The sequence below is a fragment of the Anolis sagrei genome, chromosome 8, assembly GCF_037176765.1.
Source record: "Anolis sagrei isolate rAnoSag1 chromosome 8, rAnoSag1.mat, whole genome shotgun sequence".
Taxonomy (NCBI): domain Eukaryota; kingdom Metazoa; phylum Chordata; class Lepidosauria; order Squamata; family Dactyloidae; genus Anolis; species Anolis sagrei.
Window position 1 is genome coordinate 10451558 of NC_090028.1, and position 24955 is coordinate 10476512.

At 43.9% G+C, this 24955-nt stretch overlaps 1 protein-coding gene across 4 annotated transcripts in view; it reads right to left on the reverse strand.

The window, feature by feature from the left end:
- Window positions 1-4785: 4785 nt before the first annotated feature.
- Window positions 4786-24955, reverse strand: part of BCO1 (beta-carotene oxygenase 1) — a 77144-nt gene continuing 56974 nt past the window's right edge. For all 4 annotated transcript variants that reach the window (XM_067471027.1, XM_060788475.2, XM_067471028.1 and 1 more), the window contains 4 exons: window positions 16780-16885; window positions 15022-15116; window positions 13353-13464; window positions 4786-7414 (listed from right to left, as the gene is read on the reverse strand). In XM_067471027.1, coding sequence (XP_067327128.1) covers window positions 7218-7414; window positions 13353-13464; window positions 15022-15116; window positions 16780-16885 — 510 coding nt within the window. In that variant the 3' untranslated portion in view covers window positions 4786-7217. The remainder of the gene's footprint in view (window positions 7415-13352; window positions 13465-15021; window positions 15117-16779; window positions 16886-24955) is intronic.

A 24955-nucleotide genomic window follows, 5' to 3' on the forward strand; every position in this document is an offset into this window, starting at 1 on the left:
TTCATTTTCATGATTTCCTCTTTTCTGTTGAAATTGTCCACGTGCCTGTGGATTTCAGTAGCTTCTCTAAGTAGTCTGACATGGTAGTTGTTAGGGTGGTCCAGAATTTCTGCGTTCTCAAATAATTTTTATTTATTTATATAATTATTTACAACATTTATATGCCGCCCTTCTCACCCCGAAGGGGACTCAGAGCGGCTTACAAGATATATATACATACAATATATTATATTATTAGCATAGTACAATATCAGTATTATATATTACTGTATTGTACTACTAGCTGTCCCCTGCCATGCATTGCTGTGGCCCAGTCTGTGTATATATGTTTTGTGTGTTTATATATGTGTATATATGTGGTTTTGCACATGCATTGTAATGTATTTTTATGTCTTGACTTTTAAAGTCTCTTCCGTTGTGTTTTGCAGTGTTTTTATGAGTAATGGTCACTTGTTGGCCTGATAGGTGTATTGTATCCAAATTTCATGTAATATAAAATACTAGCTGTGCCCTGCCACGCGTTGCTGTGGCCTATAGTAAAACTTATCAAAGTTGAGGTAGATATCTGGACTATTATGAAAGAGAGGTCCCTACCTATTCCTTCCCCCTTTTCCTCCCCCTTTCTCTCCTTCCTTCCTTCTCTACCTCTTTCTTTCTTTCCTTCTTTCACTACTTGGTTTCATCCTTCTCTCTTTCCTTCATTCCCTCCCCCTTTCTTCCTTTGCCTTTCTTCCCTCCCTGTTTGCTTCCTTCTTTCACTTTTTAATTTCCTTTTATTTCACCACCATCATAACAATAACAATAATGCAATGCATTGCCTCTGGGACCTGACACCTCTCCCATTCCCCCTAAAAGGGTCTCATAGGAACAATAGCATAATAATAATAATAGAAATAACAACCTTTACCCGCCACTTGTTGCTGTGGCCAATCTTCCCTCTTTCTCTCCTTCTTTCCCTCCCTCCCTCCTTCCTTCCTTCCTTCCTTCCTTCCTTCCTTCCTTCCTTCCTTCCTTCCTTCCCATCTTTCCTTCTCCTCTTCTTTCTCTATCTCTTTCCTTCCTTCCCCCTTTTTCTTTCTCTTCTGCTGTCTCTCTTTTCTTTCCTTCCATCTTTCCTTTTCTTTCCTTTTCTTCTTCCTCTAACTTTCCTTCCTTCCCCCTTTTTCTTTACCTCCCTTTCTCTTTCTTCCTTCTTTCCTTCCTTCCTGTCTTTCCTAGATTTTGACAGGGCGGGAAGGGGCGGGGTGGGGTTTGGAGGTGGCGTGAAGTAAAAGGAGGTAAGATTGGGGCAGGGGAGTGATGGAGCGTGGGGTTGCGTGTGTGTGTGCGGCAGCGGGGGGAGTGATGGAGCGTGGGGTTGCGTGTGTGTGTGCGGCAGCGGGGGGAGTGGGGTTGCGTGTGTGTGTGGCGGCGGGGGGAGTGGGGTTGCGTGTGTGTGCGGCGGTGGGGGGAGTGATGGAGCGTGGGGTTGCGTGTGTGTGTGCGGCAGGGGGTGTGTGTGTGCGGGAAGCGGCGCGGCGGGGCTTGGAGTGGGCATGGTTTCCGCAGAGGGAACGTTGGCCGGAAGGCCATATGCACGCGCCAGGGAACTTGCGGCTGGGCGGCATGCTCAGTTGTTTTGCCGTTTTGTGAGTGTGTTGTTGTGTTGTTTTTCATTTTGAGTAGATATGTTTGTACCTTGTGGGTTGTGTTATGGGTATGGGAATTTTGGTTAAGTTTCGTTGGGTTTTTTTTGAGTTTTGTTCTTTTGCCGTTTTGTGAGTGTGTTGCTGTGTTGTTTTTCATTTTGAGTAGATATGTTTGTACCTTGTGGGTTGTGTTATGGGCACGGGGATTTTAGTTAAGTTTCGTTGGGGGATTTTTGAGTTTTGTTGTTTTGCTGTTTTGTGAGTGTGTTGTTGTGTTGTTTTCATTTTGAGTAGATATGTTTGTACCTTGTGGGTTGTGTTATGGGCACGGGGATTTTAGTTAAGTTTCGTTGGGGGATTTTTGAGTTTTGTTGTTTTGCCGTTTTGTGAGTGTGTTGTTGTGGTGTTTTTCATTTTGAGTAGGTATGTTTGTACCTTGTGGGTTGTGTTATGGGCACGGGGATTTTGGTTAAGTTTCGTTGGGGTTTCTTTGAGTTTTGTTGTTTTGCCGTTTTGTGAGTGTGTTGTTGTGTTGTTTTTCATTTTGAGTAGATATGTTTGTACCTTGTGGGTTGTGTTATGGGCATGGGAATTTTGGTTAAGTTTCGTTGGGGGGTTTTTGAGTTTTGTTTCCTCGTTGGATGCCCCTAACAAATTTATATATATAGATATAATTATAATATTGTATTATTATTAGTAGTATTACATTGTATTACATTAAAATATTACAAATATTATATTTATATACAATATATTATATTATATTATATTATATTATATTATATTAATAGTAAAGCACAGGAGACAAGGTGGAACTATCTTCTGCCCCCCTCTCTCTTCACTCTGGCCCAGAGCAGAAGTTTGGGGGGGGAGGGGGTCCCAACCGATGACATAGGCAGGAGACAAGATGGAACTGTCTTCTGCCCTCCTCTCTCTTCACTGCAGGAGGCAGCCAGGCTTTGAAGCTGCAAGGCTAATCAATACTGATCAAGCTGGAAAATTGCAACATTCACACTTGCCTCAAGTAGACAAGAGTTTTTCTCCCACTTTGGACATTATTCCATAGATATAAACCTCACTTGTCTAGTTTCCAACTGACCTCACAGCCTCTGAGGATGCCTGCCATAGATGTGGAGAGAATGCTTCTGGAACATGGCCATATAGTCCGGAAAACTCACAGAAACCCTGTAAAACCTTGGGAGGCATAGGATTTACTTAGTAGAAACAGCCCTAAATATTGAGCACCGCAAATATGTATGAGGCTTATATCTTACCACATGCTCGGCACTTTCCTAATGGGAAAGGTTGGCACAACTTACATATTCATGACACAAGATAATTAGATTATATGTTTTCAACGGCTCTATCAGATGCTCATTACCTTTTGTATCATACATATTTTAGGTTGAAACCAAATCATATCTAGCTTTCACTCACTTCAGGCTTTGTAATACTGTACTTGGGTACATTTATCTCAATTCTATTTACATGCTATGCTGGATTGACCTCAGGGAACACCATGATGATTGTGGTCTGTGTTAGCAACACGTGTAATTTACTTTGCAGCTGATAATTGCCAGCGTCTCTGGATTCGAAGCTTAAAGTTAATGTGGTTATTTCTCTTAAATAGGCAGCCTGTGAAACCAAAACGTACAAGCACAAATGGAGAACCGGTCTGGCTTCTCACAAAATGACAAAGCACTATTCACTTATGAGGCAGTAAACACACCAAACTTGTATTAGAACAGTGGTTCTCAAGCTTCCTAATGCCACGACCCCTTAATATAGTCCCTCATGTTGTGGTGACCCCCAACCATAACATTATTTTCATTGCTACTTTCTGAACTCCACCATCGATAGAATTGAACCAAACTTGGCACACAGAACTCCCACTACCAACAGAAAATACTGGAAGGGTTTGGTGGGCACTGACCTTCAGTTTGGAAGTTGTAGTTCAACTATATTCAGAGAACACTGTGACCAAGAGAAAATACTGGAAGGGTCTGGTGGGCATTGAGCTTGAGCTTTGACCTTGACTTTCTGGAAAAAAGTAAAAACCTGGCTCTTTGAACAAACCTTTGGAAATGCAGCGTAACAGAGAAACATGGAACTACGAAAGAGTGAAACATGGAACGGACTAGACAATGCTACTGGAAAATGAGATTAATAGGAAGACATTGATGATGATATGTTATTTATTTATTTATTTATTTATTTATTTACGACATTTATATGCCGCCCTTCTCACCCCGAAGGGGACTCAGAGCGGCTTACAAGGTATATATACATACAATATATTATTAACATAGTACAATATCAGTTTTAAATATTGCTATATTGTACTATATCAATTATACTGTAATATTATTAGTAATATTACATGTAATATAAATATATAATTAATTGTTTTCTAAGGATTTTTATAATGTTGTTTTTCAATGTTTTTAATTGTATTTTATTACTATTAAGGCATTGAATTGCGGCCAATTTGTAAGCTGCCTTGAGTCGCCTTCAGGCTCAGAAAGGCAGAATAAAAATTTCATAGATAAATAAATAATAATATTAAATTGTAGTTCACCTACATCCAGAGAGCACTGTGGACTCAAACAAGGATAGATCTGGACCAAACTTGTCACGGATCCTCAATATGCCCAAATGTGAAAACTTATGGAGTTTTGAGGGGAAAGTAGACTTTGACATTTGGGAGTTGTAGTTGCTGGGATTCAAAGAGCATCCTGATACCTACATCCAGAGAGCACTGTGGACTCAAGAAGGATGGATCTGGACCAAACTTGGCAGGAATCTTCAATATGCCCAACTGTATACAATTGTGGAATTTGGAGGAAAACAGACCTTGACATTTGGGAGTTGTAGTTGCTGGGATTTATAGTCCACCTGCAATCAAAGAGCATTCTGAACTCCACCAATGATGGAGTTGAACCAAACTTGGCATAAAGAACTCCAATGACCAACAGAAAATACTGGAAGGGTTTGGTGGGCATTGACCTTGAGTTTGGAAGTTGTAGTTCAACTACATCCAAAGAACACTGTAGATCTAAACAATCTTGGATCTGGACCAAACTTGACAGAAATTCTCAATATGCCCAAAGGTGAACACTGGTGAAGTTTTAGGAAAATAGACCTTGACATTTGGGTGTTGTAATTGCTGGGATTTATAATTCACCTACAATCAAACAGCATTCTGAACCCCACCAACGATGGAATTGAACCAAACTTCCCACATAGAACCCCCATGACCAACAGAAAATACTGTATTTCCTGACAATCTTTGGCAACACCACTGACACCCCTTCGCGACCCCTCCCCAGGGGTCCCAAACCCCAGGTTGAGAAATTCTGTATTAGATGTTCTCACAGAACAAATGTAATGGAATGACTAAAAAAAGGCTTGCTTTGCATATAATCAAAATATAATTTTACAATACACAAAACACGCGGAATTTGAAACAAAGCATGATTATTTCCCAGCGAACGGTCTTCCTTCAAAAGCCCCCGGAGATTCATTTCAGCAACAGAAGCTACATCTAAATATCTGGTCAAAAAATATCTTTAGCACCTTGATTTGACATTTCACTTTGACCGCTGAATGGAGGAAATAAAAGCACCCAAATCAGATGACAATTGTTCCTAAAACAATGACAATTCTGACAAAGTCGAGATTAATGAGGGGTTTTTCCCCCTCTGGTTTGGCATTTGCAAGGCCTTGATGAGCAGATTACATAAAACTAGGCAAGAGTGACTCACGTTGTAAACACGCTTGCTCAAGCAGCTCACAGTCACAAAAACATTGCAGAGACTCAAATACTTTGCTAATGCTGCCACAAATATGCTGCAGCAATAGATCTTGGCACCACAAAGAGAACAAGAACCCCATACTGGCCACAGTTGTATGCATGGCAGTATAAATGTATTTCAAAACCACTGTCAATTTTTTTTTGTTAGTTCAAGGCTGCTTTGAAATTATGATGGCATAATTCACAGAAGCCAGCAGATGAAGTGGCAAAACTGTGTGTGGGTTGTGCAAAGTGATGTAGCGTTAACACTGTCCCCCTTAAGCACAACCCAGGCTTCCCTTGGACAAGGTCAACCCTTGCTGCAAGCCTGTGTTTGGTTCCCTATCACAAGGCTGTTTGTAACTGCAAAGTAAAGATAGATAGGAATGTATTAGACGTTATTGTGAAAACCTGAAAGACTTGTTTTTGTTCAGAAGACAACAAAAGGCACACGAGTGGAATCGCTTCCCCACAAATCAGCACAAGACATGGGGCCATCAACTTCTGAACCACAACAACATCTCACTAACCTGCAAACCTTGTGCACCTACAGTGCAATAAGGTTCTTTGGATGTTGTTGTTCTGAACTAGAAATCACTTTGAGATCACTTTGCACTCTTCAAATCATCTGGGCATCCTATTCAGTTCTGTGCCATGTCCCGTTTGTGGCCCTGTAATGACATCCCTACTTCATACTGTGCATTGGGAACTGCTTCAACATAAAGGGACAAACACTAATGCAATGGTTCTCAATCGTCCTAATGCCGCAACCCCTTAATATAGTTCTTCATGTTGTGGTGACCCCCCAACTATAACATTATTTTTGTTGCTACTTCATAACTCTAATTTTGCTACTGTTATGAATCGTAATGTAAATATCTGATATGTAGGATATATTTTCATTCACTGGACCAAATTTGGCACAAATGCCCGATATGCCCAAAAGTGAACACTGGTGAAATTTGGGGAAAACAGACCTTGACATTTGGGAGTTGTAGTTGTTGGGATTTACAGTTCACCTAAAATCAAACAGCATTCTGAAATCCACCAACGATGGAATTGAACCAAATTGGCACAAATTTGGTCCAGTGAACACTGGTGGGATTGAATAAAACTAACAAAACTTTCAAAATTTCATTATAAATGGCAGTTCCTAATTGGTTCTGTCATAAAAATAATCAATAATGAAATAATAATGAAATTTTGAAAGTTTTGTTAGAGTTCTGAAATTTTCACCACCAGAACTTTTGCAACACTGTAGAAGCAAAGCACCAGCATCTCCTAGTTTTCACCACCAAAATTTTAGTTTTGCAAGTGCTTTAGAACCATTTAGAAGCATGGATTGCACATGCCATATATATCCCCATCCTTTCGGAGTATCTGAAGGGGTTTTGGAGGAGATTTGGATGGAACAGATGTGCACTTGGTTGCACCAGAGGCCAAATGTACAGCCAGTGGGTGAAAATCACAGTTGGGCTTCCAAATTTACCACTATGCAACTGGCATTAAAGCCTTTGTGCTCGAGATATTGCTCCTGCTTCCACAGATTTTGGGGGGTGACAGGGAAGAGGCATCTCTGCAGCATTCTCTTTAACAATGCAGGATGGCCTTGGATCACACAGTATGAAACAATAAATGCTAAAGTGCCACATATACACTGTGCCAGCACAATGCCATTACTTGAGCAGCTCTGGTCACTACAAAGCCACAGCCACGGAAGACTGGAGGTTAAAAAGATTTCTCAGTTGTTTACAGCAGGCCTTGCACATGATTGTTGTATAAGACAGAGCCGGGCTTTATTCTTCTTCTCTGTCCAAATCTCCCTCATGTTCTGTTTTCAAATCCTTCTGTGGGATGAAGCAGCCATGTAAGTCCAAGTGGAGCTTTACATCAACAACGGCTCGGGCAATTTCTTTGAATGTTTTGGCATCCAGTATCAGCAGGAAAGGCAGTTTTTGAGGTTCTGATGTCACGATGGGTGAGAGGATGATACCTAAAGGTACAACAGAGGAGGCATCACAATCGTTTTTTCGCCAGAAAATAAAGCAGAAAATGACAGCGTGCATGTGTTAATTTATACTCAATGCAATCTTTTCCTCATGGGATTGACTTCACTTTCTGACAAAGTGCTATGAAGGAACAGGACAAGATCCTGAAGTGTAGAAATAAATAAGTCAGGATTGTTCATGCTACTGTATTTCTATGTAATGTTGTGAAAGCAGAGCATGAACAAAGCTGATGGGAATTGTAGAATCCTAGAGTTGGAAGAGACCTCATGGGCCATCCAGTCCAACCCCTTGCTAAGAAGCAGGAAAATCACATTCAAAGCACCTTAAACAGATGGCCATCCAGCCTCTGCTTTAAAGCCTCCAAAGAAGGAGCTTCCACCACACTTAGGGGCAGAGAGTTCCACTGCTGAACAGCTCTCACAATCAGAAAGTTCTTCCTAACGTTCAGGTGGAATCTCCTTTCCTGTAGTTTGAGGCCATTGTTCTGCGCTTTATTTATTTATTTCTCATATTTCTATCCCGTCGCTTCTCAACCCCCGAAGGGGGACTCAGTACGACTTACAATGGGCCCTATTACGAGGCCACTACATAACAATTACAATAATAAAATCACAATTGAACATAAAACATAATTAAACAATGCATAAGCCATAATTAAAAACAGTAAAACAATCTCATCAGCTATATCGTCATTCCAGTCAAGTCCCTTTAAGGTGCTGCTTACATCTATTGTCCAAAAGCCTGGTCCCAAAACCATGCCTTTAATTTCTTTCGAAAAGTCAGGAGGGAGGTGACTGACCTTACCTCAGTTGGGAGTGTGTTCTATAGGTGGGGAGCCATCGCCGAGAAGGCCCTGTCTCTCGTCAACGTCAGGCGCATTTGTGTTGTTGATGGGAGCGAGAGCAGGGCCTCCCTGGATGATCTTAGGTTTTGAGGTGGGACTTAGGGGTGGATGCGTTTGGACAAGAAAGTTGGGCCAGAAACGTATACCATCACTACTCTTCAGGGCAGCAGAAAACAAGCTTGCTCCCTCCTCCCTGTGATTTCCTCTCATATTTTATACATGGCCATCAGGACAGAATCAACTCATTTGAAATGCAATTCTGGATGAGAGTTTTTTTAGGTATTGTGGATACATAACAGTTGGGTTGGTTCAGTCAAGGAAGTCACAACCACTGCATCCTTGTCATTTAAGCAGGGGTGTGGGTAACATGGAGGTCTCTCATTCACAAAGTCACCATAAGTCAGGTGAATATATGAGGTTACAATATATGAAAGTAAGGTTACAAGGCACGTAGTTTTCACAGGGAATTTTCGGGGGGGGGGGGGGGAGTTGATATCACTGCCATGTAGCGGGAAGCCAGTGGAAGTGAATGAGCAGTGCCAGTCGTCAGTAGCTCATCAACTGACGTTGTGGTAAAGGTTAGAAATGAGCGTCCTCATTCTGTTTCCCTCCAAGTGCGAAGTTACCACTGTAATTGTTGTTGTTCATTCATTCAGTCGTTTCCGACTCTTTGTGATTTCATGGACCAGTCCACGCCAGAGCTCCCTGTCAGTCGTCACTACCCCCAGCTCCTTCAAGGTCAATCCAGTCACTTCAAGGATACCATCCATCCATCTTGCCCTTGGTCGGCCCCTCTTCCTATTTTCTTTCCATTTTCCCCAGCATAACTGTCTTCTCTAAGCTTTCCTGTCTTCTCATGATGTGGCCAAAGTACTTCATCTTGGCTTCTTGGCTTGATGTTTAACTGCAACCCAGCTTTTGTGCTTTCTTCTTTCACCTTGATTAGAAGGCTCCTCAGCTCCTCCTCGCTTTCAGCCATCAAAGTGGTGTCATCTGCATATCTAAGGTTGTTAATGTTTCTTCCAGCAATTTTTACCCCAGCCTTGCATTTGTCAAGCCCCGCACATCGCATGATGTGTTCTGCATACAAGTTGAATAGGTCAGGGGAGAGTATACAACCCTGCCGTACGCCTTTCCCAATCTTGAACCAGTCTGTTGTTCCATGGTCAGTTCTGACTGTTGCTACTTGGTCCTTATACAGATTCCTCAGAAGAGAGACAAGGTGATTTGGTATCCCCATATCACCAAGAACTTGCCACAAATTATTATGATCCACACAGTCAAAGGCTTTGGAATAGTCAATGAAACAGAAATAGATGTTTTTCTGAAACTCCCTGCCTTTCTCCATTATCCAGTGGATATTGGCAATTGGGTCTCTCGTTCCTCTGCCTTTTCTGCCCATCTGGCAAGTCTCACTCCATGTCTTGCTGGAGTCTTCCTTGCAGGATCTTGAGCATTACCTTACTGGCATGAGAAATAAGTGCCACTGTACGGAAGTTTGAGCAGTCTTTATCATAATACCGCAGTAATACGCTACCTAAATGCTAAGAGCATGAATACCACTGCGATTCATCGCGAAATTGTTTCAGTTTATGGAGAAGACATAATGTCAAGACAGCATGTGACAAAATGGGTACAGAATATATTGTGAGACCATGAAGAAACTTCACAGAGCCTTCCAAAACAAACACCATGGGATGCTGATGGCAGGAGTCTGTTTCCTTCATGGCAATGCGCGTCCGCACACCACACAAGCATCAAAAGAGTTGCTGACTTCATTTGGTTGGGATGTTTTAATCCACTCCTCTCACAGACCCGATCTCGCATCCAGTGACTATCATCTGTTCACTAAATTGAAGGAACACCTTCTGATGACAATGAGGTGAAAATCGAAGTGATGAACCGATTGAAAAAGACAGAGGGAAACTTCTATGACCCAGGCATGAAAAACTCATTCCATGGATGACAAAATGTATTGAACTGAATGGTGATTATGTGGAAAAATAATGTAATACCTATGTTACAATCCATATATTCATTCTTTGATATTTTTTTAAAATCTTGTAACCTTACTTTCCGGATAACCCTCATAATAATAACAGTGAAAATTATGATGCTTGGAAACATGGCCAGATCCTCAGCCTAAATTATACCACCAGAGTTGTTTTTGTGAAGACAAAGTGGGAGAAACCCACAAACAACACCCTATGTTGCTTGCAAGAAGGGCAGGACACAAATATGGTAAATAAATGCAACAGAGCTGACTGACAAAGGAAAGTGATGTGTCAAAACATATGGGTGTAACACTCCCAATTAAATCAGCAATACTAGGAGGAACAAGTATGAATGCATGAAGTCTGGGTGCTCACTTAGACAGGAACGCACTCCAGATTATCAACAGAGATAGTCTTGACCAAAGAGACATGGCCTCAATGTGTCCTATATAGGTCTGTACCAGATATGGGCCAACTTGGGCCCTACCTCCAGGTGTTTTGGACTTCAGTTCCCACCATCCCTAACAGCCTCAGGCCCTTTCCTTTTCCCCCTCAGCTTAAGCGGCTGAGGGGGAAAAGGAAAGAGCCTGAGACTGTTAAGAATGGTGGGAATTGAAGTCCAAAATATCTGGAGAGCCAAAGACTGCCCATGCCTTGTTTATATGGTTTACATCCATAGTTTAGTCAACTTACAATGCTGCTTTGTGCATGGAACAGTGACATTTTTGGACTAATATTTCCAAGAACTCTAGATAAAATATATTGCGGGAGAGTTCAGAGACCCCAAGTCTCTATGCAAGCGTTTCTCAACCTGGGGTCAAGACACCTGGGTCACAAGGATGTGTCAGATGGGTCGCCAAACGCCATGAGAAAGCAAAGTATTTTCTGGGTTGTTATATGTTTTTAGGGCTATATGGCCATGTTCTAGAAGCATTCTCTCCTGACGCTTCACCTGCATCTATGGCAAGCATCCTCACAACCTCTGAGGATGCTTGCCATAGATGCAGGCGAAACATCAGGAAAGAATGCTTCTTGAACATGGCTATATAGTCTGAAAAACCCACAACAACCCAGTGATTTCAGCCATGAAAGCCTTCGACAATACAAAGTATTTTCTGTTGGTATTTGGGGTTCTGTGTGGGAAGTTTGGCCCAATTCTATCATTGGTGGGGTTCAGAATGCTCTTTGATTTTAGGTGAACTATAAATCCCAGCAACTACAACTCTCAAATGTCAAGGTCTACCTTCCCCAAACTCCACCAGTGTTCACATTTGGGCATATTGAGTTTTCATGCCAAGCTTAGTCCAGATCCATCAATATTTGGGTCCACAGTGCTCTCTGAACTACAACTCCGAAACTCAAGATCAATGCCCACCAAACCCTTCTAGTGTTTTCTGTTGGTGATGGGAGTTCTGTGTGCCAAGTTTGGTTCAATTTCATCATTGGTGAAGTTCAGAATGATCTTTGATTGTAGTTGAACTCTAAATCCCAGCAACTACAACTCCCAAATGACAAAATCAATCCCGTCCAAACCCCACTAGTATTCAAATTTGTGTGTATCGGGTATTTGTGCCAAATTTGGTCCAGTGAATGAAAATACATCCTGCATATCACATATATTTGCATTATGATTCATAACAGTAGCAAAATTACAGTTAAGAAAACACAAATGAAAATAATGTTATGGTTGGGGGTCACCACATCATGAGGAATGGTATTTTGGGGCTGTGGCACCAGGAACGTGGAGAACCACTGCTCTATGTTATATGGTTGAAGATGTCTTCCCACTCAGCCCTTCTAATCTTACCACCTTTCACTCGGGTGCCGAAGAGCACCTATGCTGAGGTTTTGCTAAATCAATGGCAGTAACATTTTAAATTCAAGCAATTAATTAATGCTCAGATTGAAAGGCAGATCTTAAATCATTCAATGAACCATTTTACTGCCTTCTTCATGCTTGTTTATGTCTTCCTCTTATCCATAATCCATGCTAAATAGAAATAGCAACAGAAGGTGATGAAACCCGTAATGCGGTTGAGTTTGCAGACTCTCTGATTTTGCTTAGATAAAAGGTCCTTAATCTCAAGGAGTTGGTTCAGCATTTTAAAGTGCTGATAAGACACTTCCAAATGCCAAATCTGTTACATCTGTTACAGAGGCCTACGTGCGGAGGCTAAGTGTTGCTTTGTTTTCCTCCTAGTTGGGCATCCTCTAAGTCAGTGGCTCTCAAAGTGTGCTCCAGGGAGCTCTTGGGGCTCTGTGAAGGATCTGGAGGGGCTCCTCGGTTCCCCCTTCCTCCTCGAAGCTTTCCGTCCTCTTTCCTGCTTCTCTCCCACCTCCCTCACCCCCAAAAGCTCTTTTTCCTCTCCTTTTTCACCATCTTCTCTGGCGCAAATACCCAATACACCTGAATTTGAATACTGGTGAGGTTGGGTGAGATTGATTTTGTCATTTGGGAGTTGTAATTGCCTGGATTTATAGTTCATCTACAATCAAAGAGCATTCTGAACTCCAGCAACGATGGAATTGAACCAAACTTGGCACACAGAACTCCCATGACCAACAGAAAATACTGGAAGGGTTTGGTGGGCAGTGTCCTTTGGTTTTGGAGTTGTAGTTCATCTACATCCAGCGAGCACTGTGGACTTAAAACTTGGTATAAATCCTCAATACGCCCAAATGTGATCACTGGTGGAGTTTGTGGGGGGGGGGGGGAGACCTTGACATTTGGGATTTATAGTTCACCTACAATCAAAGAGCATCCTAAACCCCACCAACAATAGAATTGGGCCAAACGTCCCACACAGAACCCCCATGACCAACAGAAAATACTGTGTTATGTGATGGCCTTTGGCGACCCCTCTGATGCCCCCTAATGCCCCCCCCCCCCGAGGTCCCGACCCCCAGGTTGAGAAACGCTGTTGTAACACAACATATTTCTCTATTTGCTATTTTTGAAATGCAAGCTTTACTTGCAGCTAATAAGACCACACTGCTTTCAAGAGGGGTTAAATGGGATTTAACATTCTACAAATTTGGTTCTAAATCACTGCTCTCCAGTTATACGGTTGCCATGTTGCCTACCATCATCTTCTTCTTTGGCATTAGGACTAGGAACGAAGACTGGTTCAGCCGGCCAACAGTGTTCTTCCTGCCAGTGAAGCCTCTGCTTCGTCAGAACGTCAAATTTAACTATCTAGAGAAACAAAGAAGAAAAAGGGAGAAAGACATGACCCATTTGATTTTCATGCCTCTAAATCAGGTATGGGCAAACTCAGGCTCAGGGGCCAAATGCGGCCCTTTGGGCTCTTTTCTCAGGCCATCCTTTCTCACCATCCTATCCTTCCTTCCTTCTCTCTTTCCTTCCTCCTTCCCTTCCACCTTTTTGTTCTCCCTCCCTTCTCTTTCTCCTCCCTTCGTTCTTTCTTTTGTCTTCCCTTCTCTCTTTCCTCTCTTCCCTACCTCTTTCTCCCTCCCTCCATTCCCCTTCACCATTTCATCCTTCGTTCCTTCTCTTTTTCCTTCCTCCTGCCCCTTTTTCCTTCCATCCTTCCCTTCCACTCTTTTTCTCCTTCCTGCCCTTTTGTCTTTCTTTCCTTCTCTCCTTCCTTCCTCCTTCCTTCCCTCCCTCCCTCCTCTTTCTCCTTCCATTGTTCTTTTCCTCCCTTTTGTCCTTCCTCCTCTTTTTCCTCCCTCCCTCCCTTCCTTCTATCCATCTTTCTTCTCTCCTTCCGTCTCTCCCTCTTTTTTCTTCTTTCCTTCCCTCTCTCCCTCTTTCCCCTTCCATCATTCCCTTCCTCCCTTTTGTTCTTCCTTCTCTTTTTTCTTCCTTCTTCCCTTCATTCCTTCTATCCATCTTTCCTTTCCACCCTTTTGTCCTTCCTTCCTTCTTTCCTCCCTCCTTCCATCTCTCCCTCTTTCTCCTTCCATCTCTCCTTCTTTCTCCTTCCACTCTTTCCTTCCTCCCTGTTGACCTTCCTTCCTTCTCTCTTTCCTTCCTTCCTTCCAATGACTGCAGTGCTGTGAGTTTTCGGGACTGTATGGCCATGTTCCAGAAGCATTCTCTGACATTTCACCCACATTTATGGCAGGCAGCCTCAGAGGTTATGAGGTCTGTTGGAAACTAGGAAAACAGGGTTTATATATCTGTGAAATAATGTCCAAGTTGGGAGACAGAACTCTTGTCTGTTGGAGGCAAGTGTGAATGTTGCAATTGGCCACCTTGATAAGTATTAAATGGCCTTGCAGCTTCAAAGCCTGGCTGCTTCCTGTCCGGAAGAATTCTTTTTTGGAAGTGTTAGACCTCACAACCTCTGAGGATGCTTACCATAGATGTGGGTGAAACGCCAGAAAAGAATATTTCTGGACCATGGCTATACAGCCCGAAAATCTCAAAGCAACCCAGTGATTCCGTCCATTACTCGGTTCTATTTGTATGCGGGGACATGAGAGAAGCCTCCCACAAGGATGATAAAAACATCAAATCATCCAGGCGTCCCCTGGGCAAAGTCCTTGCAGACGGCCAATTCTCTCACACCAGAAGCAACTTGCTCCTGACATGACAAAAATAAATTTGTACCTCTTATTAAAGCAAACCCATGTTTGTCTTGTTGAGGGAATGTAACCAGACTGAGCTGATGGCATAGTTGAAAAGGGTCAGGTTTAGGACAACAGAAACGCTTCACCACAATCCATACTTTTATTGCTTCATATTTTCAGACCAGAACAGGAAGTAAGCTTAGGGGTAGTTTACCTGTGTGGGGACTGGGCTCCATTTAACCTCGGTAGCAAAGATATACCTGTACTTTTTGCCATTGTAATCATAGTTGATACGAGGCAGTTCGATTCCTGGAGGTCAAACAAAACAATTGATAAACACAGGTGACAAACAGGTTCAGAGCATTCAGAGATAGCAACAATGAACAGGAGTGTCCCCTCCTTTTCTCAATTAGACATTTCATATTTCTTACGGGTGTTTGATCTTGTTTTGGTATATTACATTCAGGAGATTCGGAGGATTCGCCCACCAAATCCTCGGAAATGAGCCTGGTGAGAGGCTTGGGGCTTCAATTTCCAGAATCTCCTCTTGAGAGTTTTTAAAAAAATATATGGTTAAAAACTATTTTAAAAATTCTCAAAAATCATTCTGAAACTTTTCAGGCTCACAGCGGTAAATGTGGCCTACAAGTGAGATAGTTTTCATGCTCATAGGCCTAAAAATGACAGAGAAAGAAGCCTCTAAATTTCCCCATTGGTGCCAATGGACTAAATCTTACCAGAACTAAAATGGAAACCCCTAATATTTCTGCTTATTGGCTACAATTCCTTCCTTCCTTCCTCCTTTCCTTCCTCCCTCCCTCCTTTCCTCCCTCCCTCCCTGCTTTCCTTCCTCCTTCCCTCTCTTCCTTCTGTCCTTCCTCCCTCTCCTCCTCCCTCCCTTCCTCCCTCCTTCTCTTCCTTTCTTCCTTCCTCCCCCTTCCTTCTTTCCCCCCTTCCTTCCTCTCTTCCTCCCTCTCTCCTTCTCTTCCTTCCTTCCTTCCTCCTCCTTCATTCCTTTCTTCCCTCCTTCCTACCTCCCTCCCTTCCCTCTCTTCCTCCCTCCCTCCCTTCCTCCTCCCTCCCTCCCTCCCTTCCTACCACTCTTCCTTCCTCCCCCTCTCTTCTTTCCTCCCTCCCTCCCCTTTTCCTTCCTCTCTTCTTTCCTTCCTCCTTCTCTTCCTTTCTTCCTCGCTCTCTTCCTCACTGCCTTTCTCCCTCCCTCTCTTTCTCCTTCTCTTCCTCCCACCCTCTCTTCCCCTCCCTCCCTCCCTTCCTGTCTTCCTAGCTCCTTCTCTTCCTTTTTTCCGCCTTCTCTTTCTTCCTCCCTCTCTCCCTCCCTCTCTTTCTCCCTCCCTATCTTCCTTTCCCGCCCAGAAATTTGCCATGGACCAGTAACTTACACCTGTAAATTGGCACTTGTCCATAGACTGATATTTTGTGTAATGCTGATACATGATATCCTTGGAAGGAAGGAAAGGAGTTAATATGTTCAGGAAGTTCTGAACATTAGGAAGAACTTCCTGACTGTGAGAGCCGTTCAGCAGTGGAACTCTCTGCCCCGGAGTGTGGTGGAGGCTCCTTCTTTGGAAGCTTTTAAGCAGAGGCTGGATGGCCATTTGTCAGGGGTGATTTGAATGCAATATTCCTGCTTCTTGGCAGGGGGTTGGACTGGATGGCCCATGAGGTCTCTTCCAACTCTTTGATTCTATGATTCTATGATTCTAATATAATAATGTAATAAACAGTAACCCATACAAACTGAGAAAAATGAAATGCGGCCAGAGTTCTGGGAAACCGTATGCCAAGCCTTTGTGGCAGGAACACACATAACAACATTCTTATTTCTCTCCTCATAAGATAGATCTGCAAGCACTAATATATTTGTTACTCTGCATCTTGAAATTGTGACATTTCAGACAAAATATGATATTGAAAAAAAAACCATTCCCCACTTCTTATAATGGTCTCTCACCTTCACACAATATCTCAGGTTGGCAACAGATGCTACCATCTTTTTCCTTCAGGGCAGTTGCAGTGGTTGATGGAAGCTTGACCAAATTTGAGCCTACCTCTGAATCCTAAAACATAGATACAGACAGTTCCCGGGTTACAAACATCCCACTTACATCCGAAAACATTTTATGATTAATGACATTCTGAATGTAAAATGACCCGGCTACGATTGGAACAAACTTTATGCTGATGGAGATATCGGATGACTGGATTTTAATATTACTAGTCATGCCTAAGACACAACAGTTAACCTAAATGCAGAAGAATATGCCTATTTTTGTCCAGTCTTATTCAAGAAGGGTGAATATGTAAAGCATCCCAGAAGAACAATTCAAAATGCCTGTGGTTTATGGGGAAGTATTTATACTTCTCAACCAGAGAGCTCTAGTGCAGAGGTTTCCAAACATTTCATGTTAGTGACACACGTTTTAGACTTGCATCATTTTGCAACACAGTAATTCAGTTTCACGGGGAATTCAGATGTTAAACCAAGCCCTTTTAAGTGATATAGACACCCACATAAATTGTAATAACAAGATGCATGGGGACACAGCGGATTTCATGGAAACCTTTCATTGATATTTTTAAAAAAAATATGATTCTTAATATAATAGATTTCCAAGATTTTTGTTATGTTGCCGCAGCACACCTCCACACCGCAGCCAATACACTAATGTGTTGTTATATGCAATTTGGAAAGCTCTGTTCTAGTGCCTCACCAGACTACTAATCCCAAGATGCCAACATGGAAACATGGCAATTAATGTGGCATCACAGCTGTGTAATTGTCTGATGTGAAAGAGCCCTAAGTGCTGGCTCTTTCGTCAACACTGATGATGAAACAGCATTCTGCACCAGGCCTGAAGGCAGCAGGCCAACTTGAGTAATATAGTGCAAGATGCCCAGGGCTTATGGCTTTATCCTCTGACAGAGGAAATATGGGTAATTTGCAAGGTTACATTTCCGAGGCTGGACTTTCAAACATATGTTTCACTACTCATAACAATAAATGTAGGAAAGTAAGCAAATAATGGATATTGAGGAGTACCAGTTGTATAAATTCAACAATACTCCATCCATTAGTACTGTTGGAGTTCAGCCTATGATTGTGTTTCAAGATCAAGGTGCTTTAGATGTGGGGAATGATGTCACTGAGGGTCAAGATGGCGATGGTCTGGTCAATGATATTTGTTCTGGAACAGCTGTTCCAGGAGCTCCAGATGTATTTGCTGTGTTTAAATGTTTGTGTGCAATCCCATGCTTGGGATTTTGCAGCAGGGGGTTTCCTGTTATAATTTGCATTTATAGGGTAAGCCACCTGCCAGTTATAGTTAGGTTCCCTGATCCCGCCCCTTGTTGAGTTTTGGAGGGAAAAAAGCCATTTTGAGTTAGTTCTCACAGAGAAGCCTTTCACACAGGACATAGAACGAAGTGGCTCCTGTAGAAAAGCTTCGTCTTTTACAGCTTGGCCGGGGTTATACAGCCCTACGGCTTGGCCAGGAGACATACAGCCACAGCTTGGCTGAGGAACTCCAGCCGGCCATTACAGCAACCTGAACTCCTTCTTTTTCCCTGGAGGTCTACAAAGCTCTGTTGAGGCAAGGGTCACTCGCGGAAGCCAGACGCAGTTGGTACCGGGTGCAGGGGCTCCACGTCAACAGAGGCAAGTACAGACTGCCCAGATTAGAAGCTAGGATTTCCCCATCGGTTAGTTACAGTTAAGAAGACAGTGCCTGTTCCTAGTGGACAAGATTGAAAGAGCTTATAGACTGTAAAGAAAACCGTTAAAGTACCTGTTTGTTCCTGTTTGTTCCTTAATAAAAGAACTTTGTTGGACTTACTTTAAGCATTCTAAAGACTCTGTTTGGGGGAATCTAAGGGCCTTTATTCTGAGGCAGCCCCGGCGTCCCGTTGGGCACAGAGAATTTATGTCCTGTGTACAGTCTAATGTACAGGCCCAGCGTGCGACAGCACAGTAAAAGACGGAGCTGGTGGCTTCTGCCACCCGGGAATAGAGAAAAAGACTTTACAGCTACAGAACAGTGTTTAAGAAGCCTGTACAAGCCATTTCAAGTCTTCATTACCTGGATCCATCCATCTGTGTGTCTGAGGAGTTTCGGCCATCTTGAAGAGGAGCCCATCTGTCTGCGTCTCTTCATTTTCGGCCATTTTGGAAGACCAGAAGGGAGGGGCTGGCAGCCTCCTTCTTTGCTTCAGCTCTCATCCCACCATTTTAAAGATCTACTCAGTTTGCAAGTTGCTACATTTCTCCTCCAGCTTTTGCATTGCAGGTCTGCATGGAATTGCAACATTCTTCTCGTCCTTTCTAAAGTATCTACATAGCAAGCTCTGCTAGGTCCTGCTACAGTTTCCAGCAGGAGCAAGCTTTTCCCGCCCTTTTTGAAGCTCAGCTCTGCAGAAGCCTTTGGTGCTTGGCTTCCAGATTCCTGGAAAGGGTTTTTTGCAATCGCCTTTGGCTTTTTGCAGCCTTTCAGCAAGAGTTCAATGTGCATCTGAATTATTGCATCTGCTGTGTTTATTCTCTGCTTTAAAGTTATAAGGTTTTGAGTGTGTTTGCAACTGCATTGATTGAATTGCTTGCTCTGTCCTAACTACATTGCTTTAAAGTGATAAGCCATTTGTGTGTGCGCATTATTGCTTTGATATATTGCTTGTTTTATCTGTTATATCTGCATTCTTACACTGACTGCTCTGTAATTGCATTGACATATTGCACTGCTCTATTGACTGGATTATTACTATACTGACATTATTTGTTATTGTGATTGCATTTCTATACTGTGTGGGCAATTTGCTGTCATGGCTGGCATCTCAGGTTCCCCAAAGTCTGAAGGTAAAGCTTATAGCCTCCGTTCCCAGGGTTCTAGACACCCATCGCACAAAGCCTTATATGCGCTTTTACAGCAGGAATCTTTGCTTACAGATAAGCTTGAAAGTGTATGGCTTTCTATTGTTGACCTCGACAGCCAGCGTTCTGAGGATTTGGAGAAATCCCAGGACATTGAGGCAGAGCTTAAGGTTTTGATTAATAAGAGGAGAGTTTTAGTTGATGACATCACTCAGTTGCTTAGTAGAATAAACAACCAGGATGCAGATTGTAGGGCAATCCAGTTTTTGAACCGTGTTAAGACTAGGGAGGCTAGCTATGCTCATTTGTTTTATGCAGCTGACTTTAATCCCTCCCCCAGAAGGGACAAAGATGGTCAAGCTTCGCCCGTTGGCAGCGTGATCCCAGAGCCGCTTAAGCATTCCCCAAAGGCTTTAAGTGTGCAGAGCAGTCAGGGAGGTGCTTCTGGCCAAAGCAAGCACAGCCACACCAGCAGGAAGCATAGCAGCAGACATGGCTCCACGTCAGGATCGTCTGTCTCCAGAAGCAGCTCCTCATCGATGGCTGCCCTTTACAACAAAGAAGCCAAGCGGATGGAATTGCAGCAAAAAATTCTTGAAGCTGAAGCTGAGGCAGCAGCGGCAGACCTAGGCCTGAACTTCGAGCGGGCTCAACTAGAGTTAGAGACGAAGCAGAAGCAGGCGCAAGCCGAGTTAGAGGCGAAGCTAAAGTTGTCGCGCAACCAGCAGGAGGCAGCACAGAAGAGGGTCCGTGCCAACATCTTGGCAAAGGCGCTGCAAGGAGAATTGTCTCAAGAAAATGTCAACCGTTTGCCAACACCTCCAACCACGCCTCTTCTGCCAGCCCACGTTGGTTTCCAAGATGGCAACCTGGTGCATGCGGACAGTGACATCGCGCCACACAGGCTGGTCGAGCAATTCAGGGCCAGGAGCCCACAGCCATCAACTCAGGTACCAAAGCCTAGCCCAGAAATCAGAGTGTCGCCCATTCCTGAGGCCACAGGTGTTCCTTGGAATGGACCTTCGACATTTCAGAAGAACTTCACCTTTACCCCTGACCAAACACCCCTTCCGTTCCTTCAGACTCCTCAGTTGCAGCTTGAGTCTTTGTTTAGGAACCCAAGAAAAGATCTGAGGGACAAAGGTGTGGAGAAATTCTCTGACCGGCCAGAAGATTTCCTACTTTGGAAAAAGACTTTTCAGCGAGCCATTCAGAGTTTAAGACTCTCCTCTGAGGAACAATTGACTCTTTTGATCGCCTGGCTTGGTCCAGTATCGGCTCAGCAGGTGAGAAGGATTTTCTCGGCTCTCATCGACCAACCAGATAGAGCTTTGGACACTGCATGGAGAAGGCTTGACCAGCGCTACGGGTCCAGCACCCAAATTGAAGCCTCGCTGATGGACAGACTTCATCAGTTCCCAGTGCTCAAACCAAAAGACTTTGAACAGCTTTGGGACTTGTCAGACTTATTGATTGAGCTTCAGTCTGCCAAGGGAAACCCACAGCTTCCAGGGTTTGCCTGCCTGGACCAACACCTGTCCCAAACTGCCATCATCCAGAAGCTGCCATTCTCCTTACAAGAAGAGTGGGGCAAAGAAGTCTTCAGATTCAAACAGGCCAACCATCAGGTCTACCCACCGTTCACCCATCTTGTGGACTTTGTTACAAATGCAGCCATGCAACTCAACGACCCACAGACGGGATTTCCAACTCTTTATGGGACCCCAAGGATGGACAGGCCCATCAAAGACCCTAAGAAACCTGCAGACAGTGGCACCAAAAGAAACATCACCGTCAAGTACACGGAGACCAACTCATCTCCAGCTGACCCCGAGGATGTCTTGTGCCCACTGCATGCAAAGCCCCACAGTTTGGCCGACTGCAGGGAGTTTGCCAAGAAGCCTCACGGAGACAAGGTCAAGATCCTCAAAAGCTCCAGGATTTGCTTCAGGTGCTGCGGTGCAACTCCCCACCAGTCAAAGTCATGCAAAGAAAAGGTGAAGTGTGAGGTGTGCCAATCCGAAAAGCATTGCTCAGCCATGCATGACAAGGATTTCGTGCCCTCCAAGATCAAGAGCGGGGCCACCAGTCAACGCTCCCAAGAAGATTCAGCTGGACCTTCATCGGGCACTGAGGCACCCTCTGTGGCCTGCACACAGCTGTGCGGCAGCCCAAAGAAGACTAGGATTTGCCACCCCATTTGTTTGGCAGAGGTTTTTCCTGCCAGCAAGCCTTGGATGAAGAAGAAAATGTACGTGGCCCTTGACAACCAAAGCGACGGTTCCCTGGCCACCCCTGACTTCTTCAAAATCTTTAAGGGGCAGGCAAAGACTATTGACTATTGTATTTCCACTTGTACAGGCAAACAACGAAGACAGGGCCGCGTTGCGTCTGGATTTATCATTTCGCCATGTGGCAAAGACATTTGTTTTGAGTTACCTGACCTTATTGAGTGTGCGTCCATCCCACGCAATAAGGACCAGATTGCTACCAGAGAGATGATGCAAGCGCATCCCCACCTAAAAGGACTACAGGACCTCATTCCACCCTTTGAGCCGGGTATCGACATAGTCCTGCTCATTGGATCCAACTGCCCCAGCTTGATGAGCATCCGAGCTGAAAAGAGAGGTCCTCCTGGTGCACCTTTGGCACAGAAGACTCCATTAGGATGGACCATACAGGGACCTGTATGTGTCGACAAAATGCATCCTCCATCTTCTCTGTGTCCAGATCAGCCAAACACCCTCAGCTGTGGCAGAGTCACCCTCATGCAGAGTTGCCTCAGCCACATTTCTGTTTGCTGCCAAGGAGTTTCATCTGAGTTTTCATCCATCTGCGATGTATCCCAGGACGACGAGAACACTGCGCTCTCCCGAGATGAACAAGAGTTCCTGAACATCATGAACTCCGAGGTCACTCTCAGCGAGGAAGGGAATTGGATCGCCCCTTTGCCCTTCAAAGCAGACCGGCCTACCCTGCCTCCCAACAGACAGGTAGCAAAGAAGAGACTGCCGTCTTTGAGACGCAAGATACAGCGTGATCCCAAGACCAAACAGCAAATCGTTCAGGCTCAAGATTTACACCATCTGAGCATCCCACGCCAACTCACGGCCAGGAGCCCTTTACAGAGCTTGCACACCGAACTCCATGTCTTTTGCGACGCTTTGGAGAAAGCTATCACAGCTGTGGCTTATGCCAGACAAAAAGGCTCTAGTTCTTGCTCTTTGGGTTTTGTTAGGGCCAGGGCCGAGATTGCTCCATCTGATGCCACCATCCCTAAGTTAAAAGTGCCCCCAGATAGGACCCCAGTGTCAATAGGTATTTGAGTACAGAAAAGGTTTCATGATTGTTTAATGTACTGCATGCGTCTCACATGGGGGGTGTGTGGGAACGTATGATTGGTTTGTATAGAAAGACTTTAAATGCTATGTTTCTAAAGTATAAGAATTTGACTCACGATGTTTTGGTCCGTTTATTATAGTGTAGATTTCTCATCATTGAGAAATCTAGGCCAGGAGTGTTCTGGAACAGCTGTTCCAGGAGCTCCAGATGTATTTGCTGTGTTTAAATGTTTGTGTGCAATCCCATGCTTGGGATTTTGCAGCAGGGGGTTTCCTGTTATAATTTGCATTTATAGGGTAAGCCACCTGCCAGTTATAGTTAGGTTCCCTGATCCCGCCCCTTGTTGAGTTTTGGAGGGAAAAAAGCCATTTTGAGTTAGTTCTCACAGAGAAGCCTTTCACACAGGACATAGAACGAAGTGGCTCCTGTAGAAAAGCTTCGTCTTTTACAGCTTGGCCGGGGTTATACAGCCCTACGGCTTGGCCAGGAGACATACAGCCACAGCTTGGCTGAGGAACTCCAGCCGGCCATTACAGCAACCTGAACTCCTTCTTTTTCCCTGGAGGTCTACAAAGCTCTGTTGAGGCAAGGGTCACTCGCGGAAGCCAGACGCAGTTGGTACCGGGTGCAGGGGCTCCACGTCAACAGAGGCAAGTACAGACTGCCCAGATTAGAAGCTAGGATTTCCCCATCGGTTAGTTACAGTTAAGAAGACAGTGCCTGTTCCTAGTGGACAAGATTGAAAGAGCTTATAGACTGTAAAGAAAACCGTTAAAGTACCTGTTTGTTCCTGTTTGTTCCTTAATAAAAGAACTTTGTTGGACTTACTTTAAGCATTCTAAAGACTCTGTTTGGGGGAATCTAAGGGCCTTTATTCTGAGGCAGCCCCGGCGTCCCGTTGGGCACAGAGAATTTATGTCCTGTGTACAGTCTAATGTACAGGCCCAGCGTGCGACAGCACAATATTAATGCAGAGAATGACATAGGGACACTGGTTCAAAATGTAGTTGCCCAAGGGAATGTTCCTACAGGGTATAGGAATGATAGTTTACTCCGTGAACCAGAAAGCTCCTAGGAATTTGGGTTTGAAAACAACTTGGCACCTGGAGAAACTAATGAGCAGATAGATAATAAGCACATAAACCAGTGGTTCTCAACCTGGGGTCCCCAGATGTTTTTGGCCTACAACCCAGAAATCCCAGCCAGTTGACCAGCTGTTAGGATTTCTGGGAGTTGAAGGTCAAAAGCAGCTGGGGACCCCAGGTTGAGAACCACTGATATAGACAGACGGCTGGAAATTAGCCAAAACAGACAGCTCGGCCAAGGCCTTCACCATTCTGCCAGGATTCGAGAGACAAGGGTGAGAGGCTATCAAGCAAAACGAAACCAGTTTCTGGGTGCTTGGAATAGCCTAACGGAGGGATATAAAGTTCCCGCCATGGAAAATATAGTCAGATGAAGCATCGTTTCAGAATCCTGCTAAGTCCTTGTTCTTGTCCCATGGAAGTCTTGCTTGGAAGATTCATGTTAAGGATTTCTTGTTTATGGTTGGACTCTTGGTCTCTTGTGATTATATACTCATGCTGTGGATTAATGTTTTCCTGGTTCTTTGGATGTTATTACAAAAGTCTGGATTTTGCTTTTGAACTTTGCTGAACCCTACCTTGGAATACTTTGTTCCTGCTTATCTTTCTACCTAGTTGGACTTATCTATTTTCTTAAAGCATATTTTGACCTTGCTGTTTTTACTTATCTTCAATAAAAAAAGGATTGTTTTCCTACTCAATGTGTGGTGTTTTAGAGTCAGAGGGTTAGAGTCAGAGGGTCCAGTAAATACAGAGAAATTTTCAGTGGAAGAATGTGGGAGAATGTCTTTGTTGTGGCACCCAGGCAGTGCCATGCGCTTCCCTTAGAAGCCCGCCTG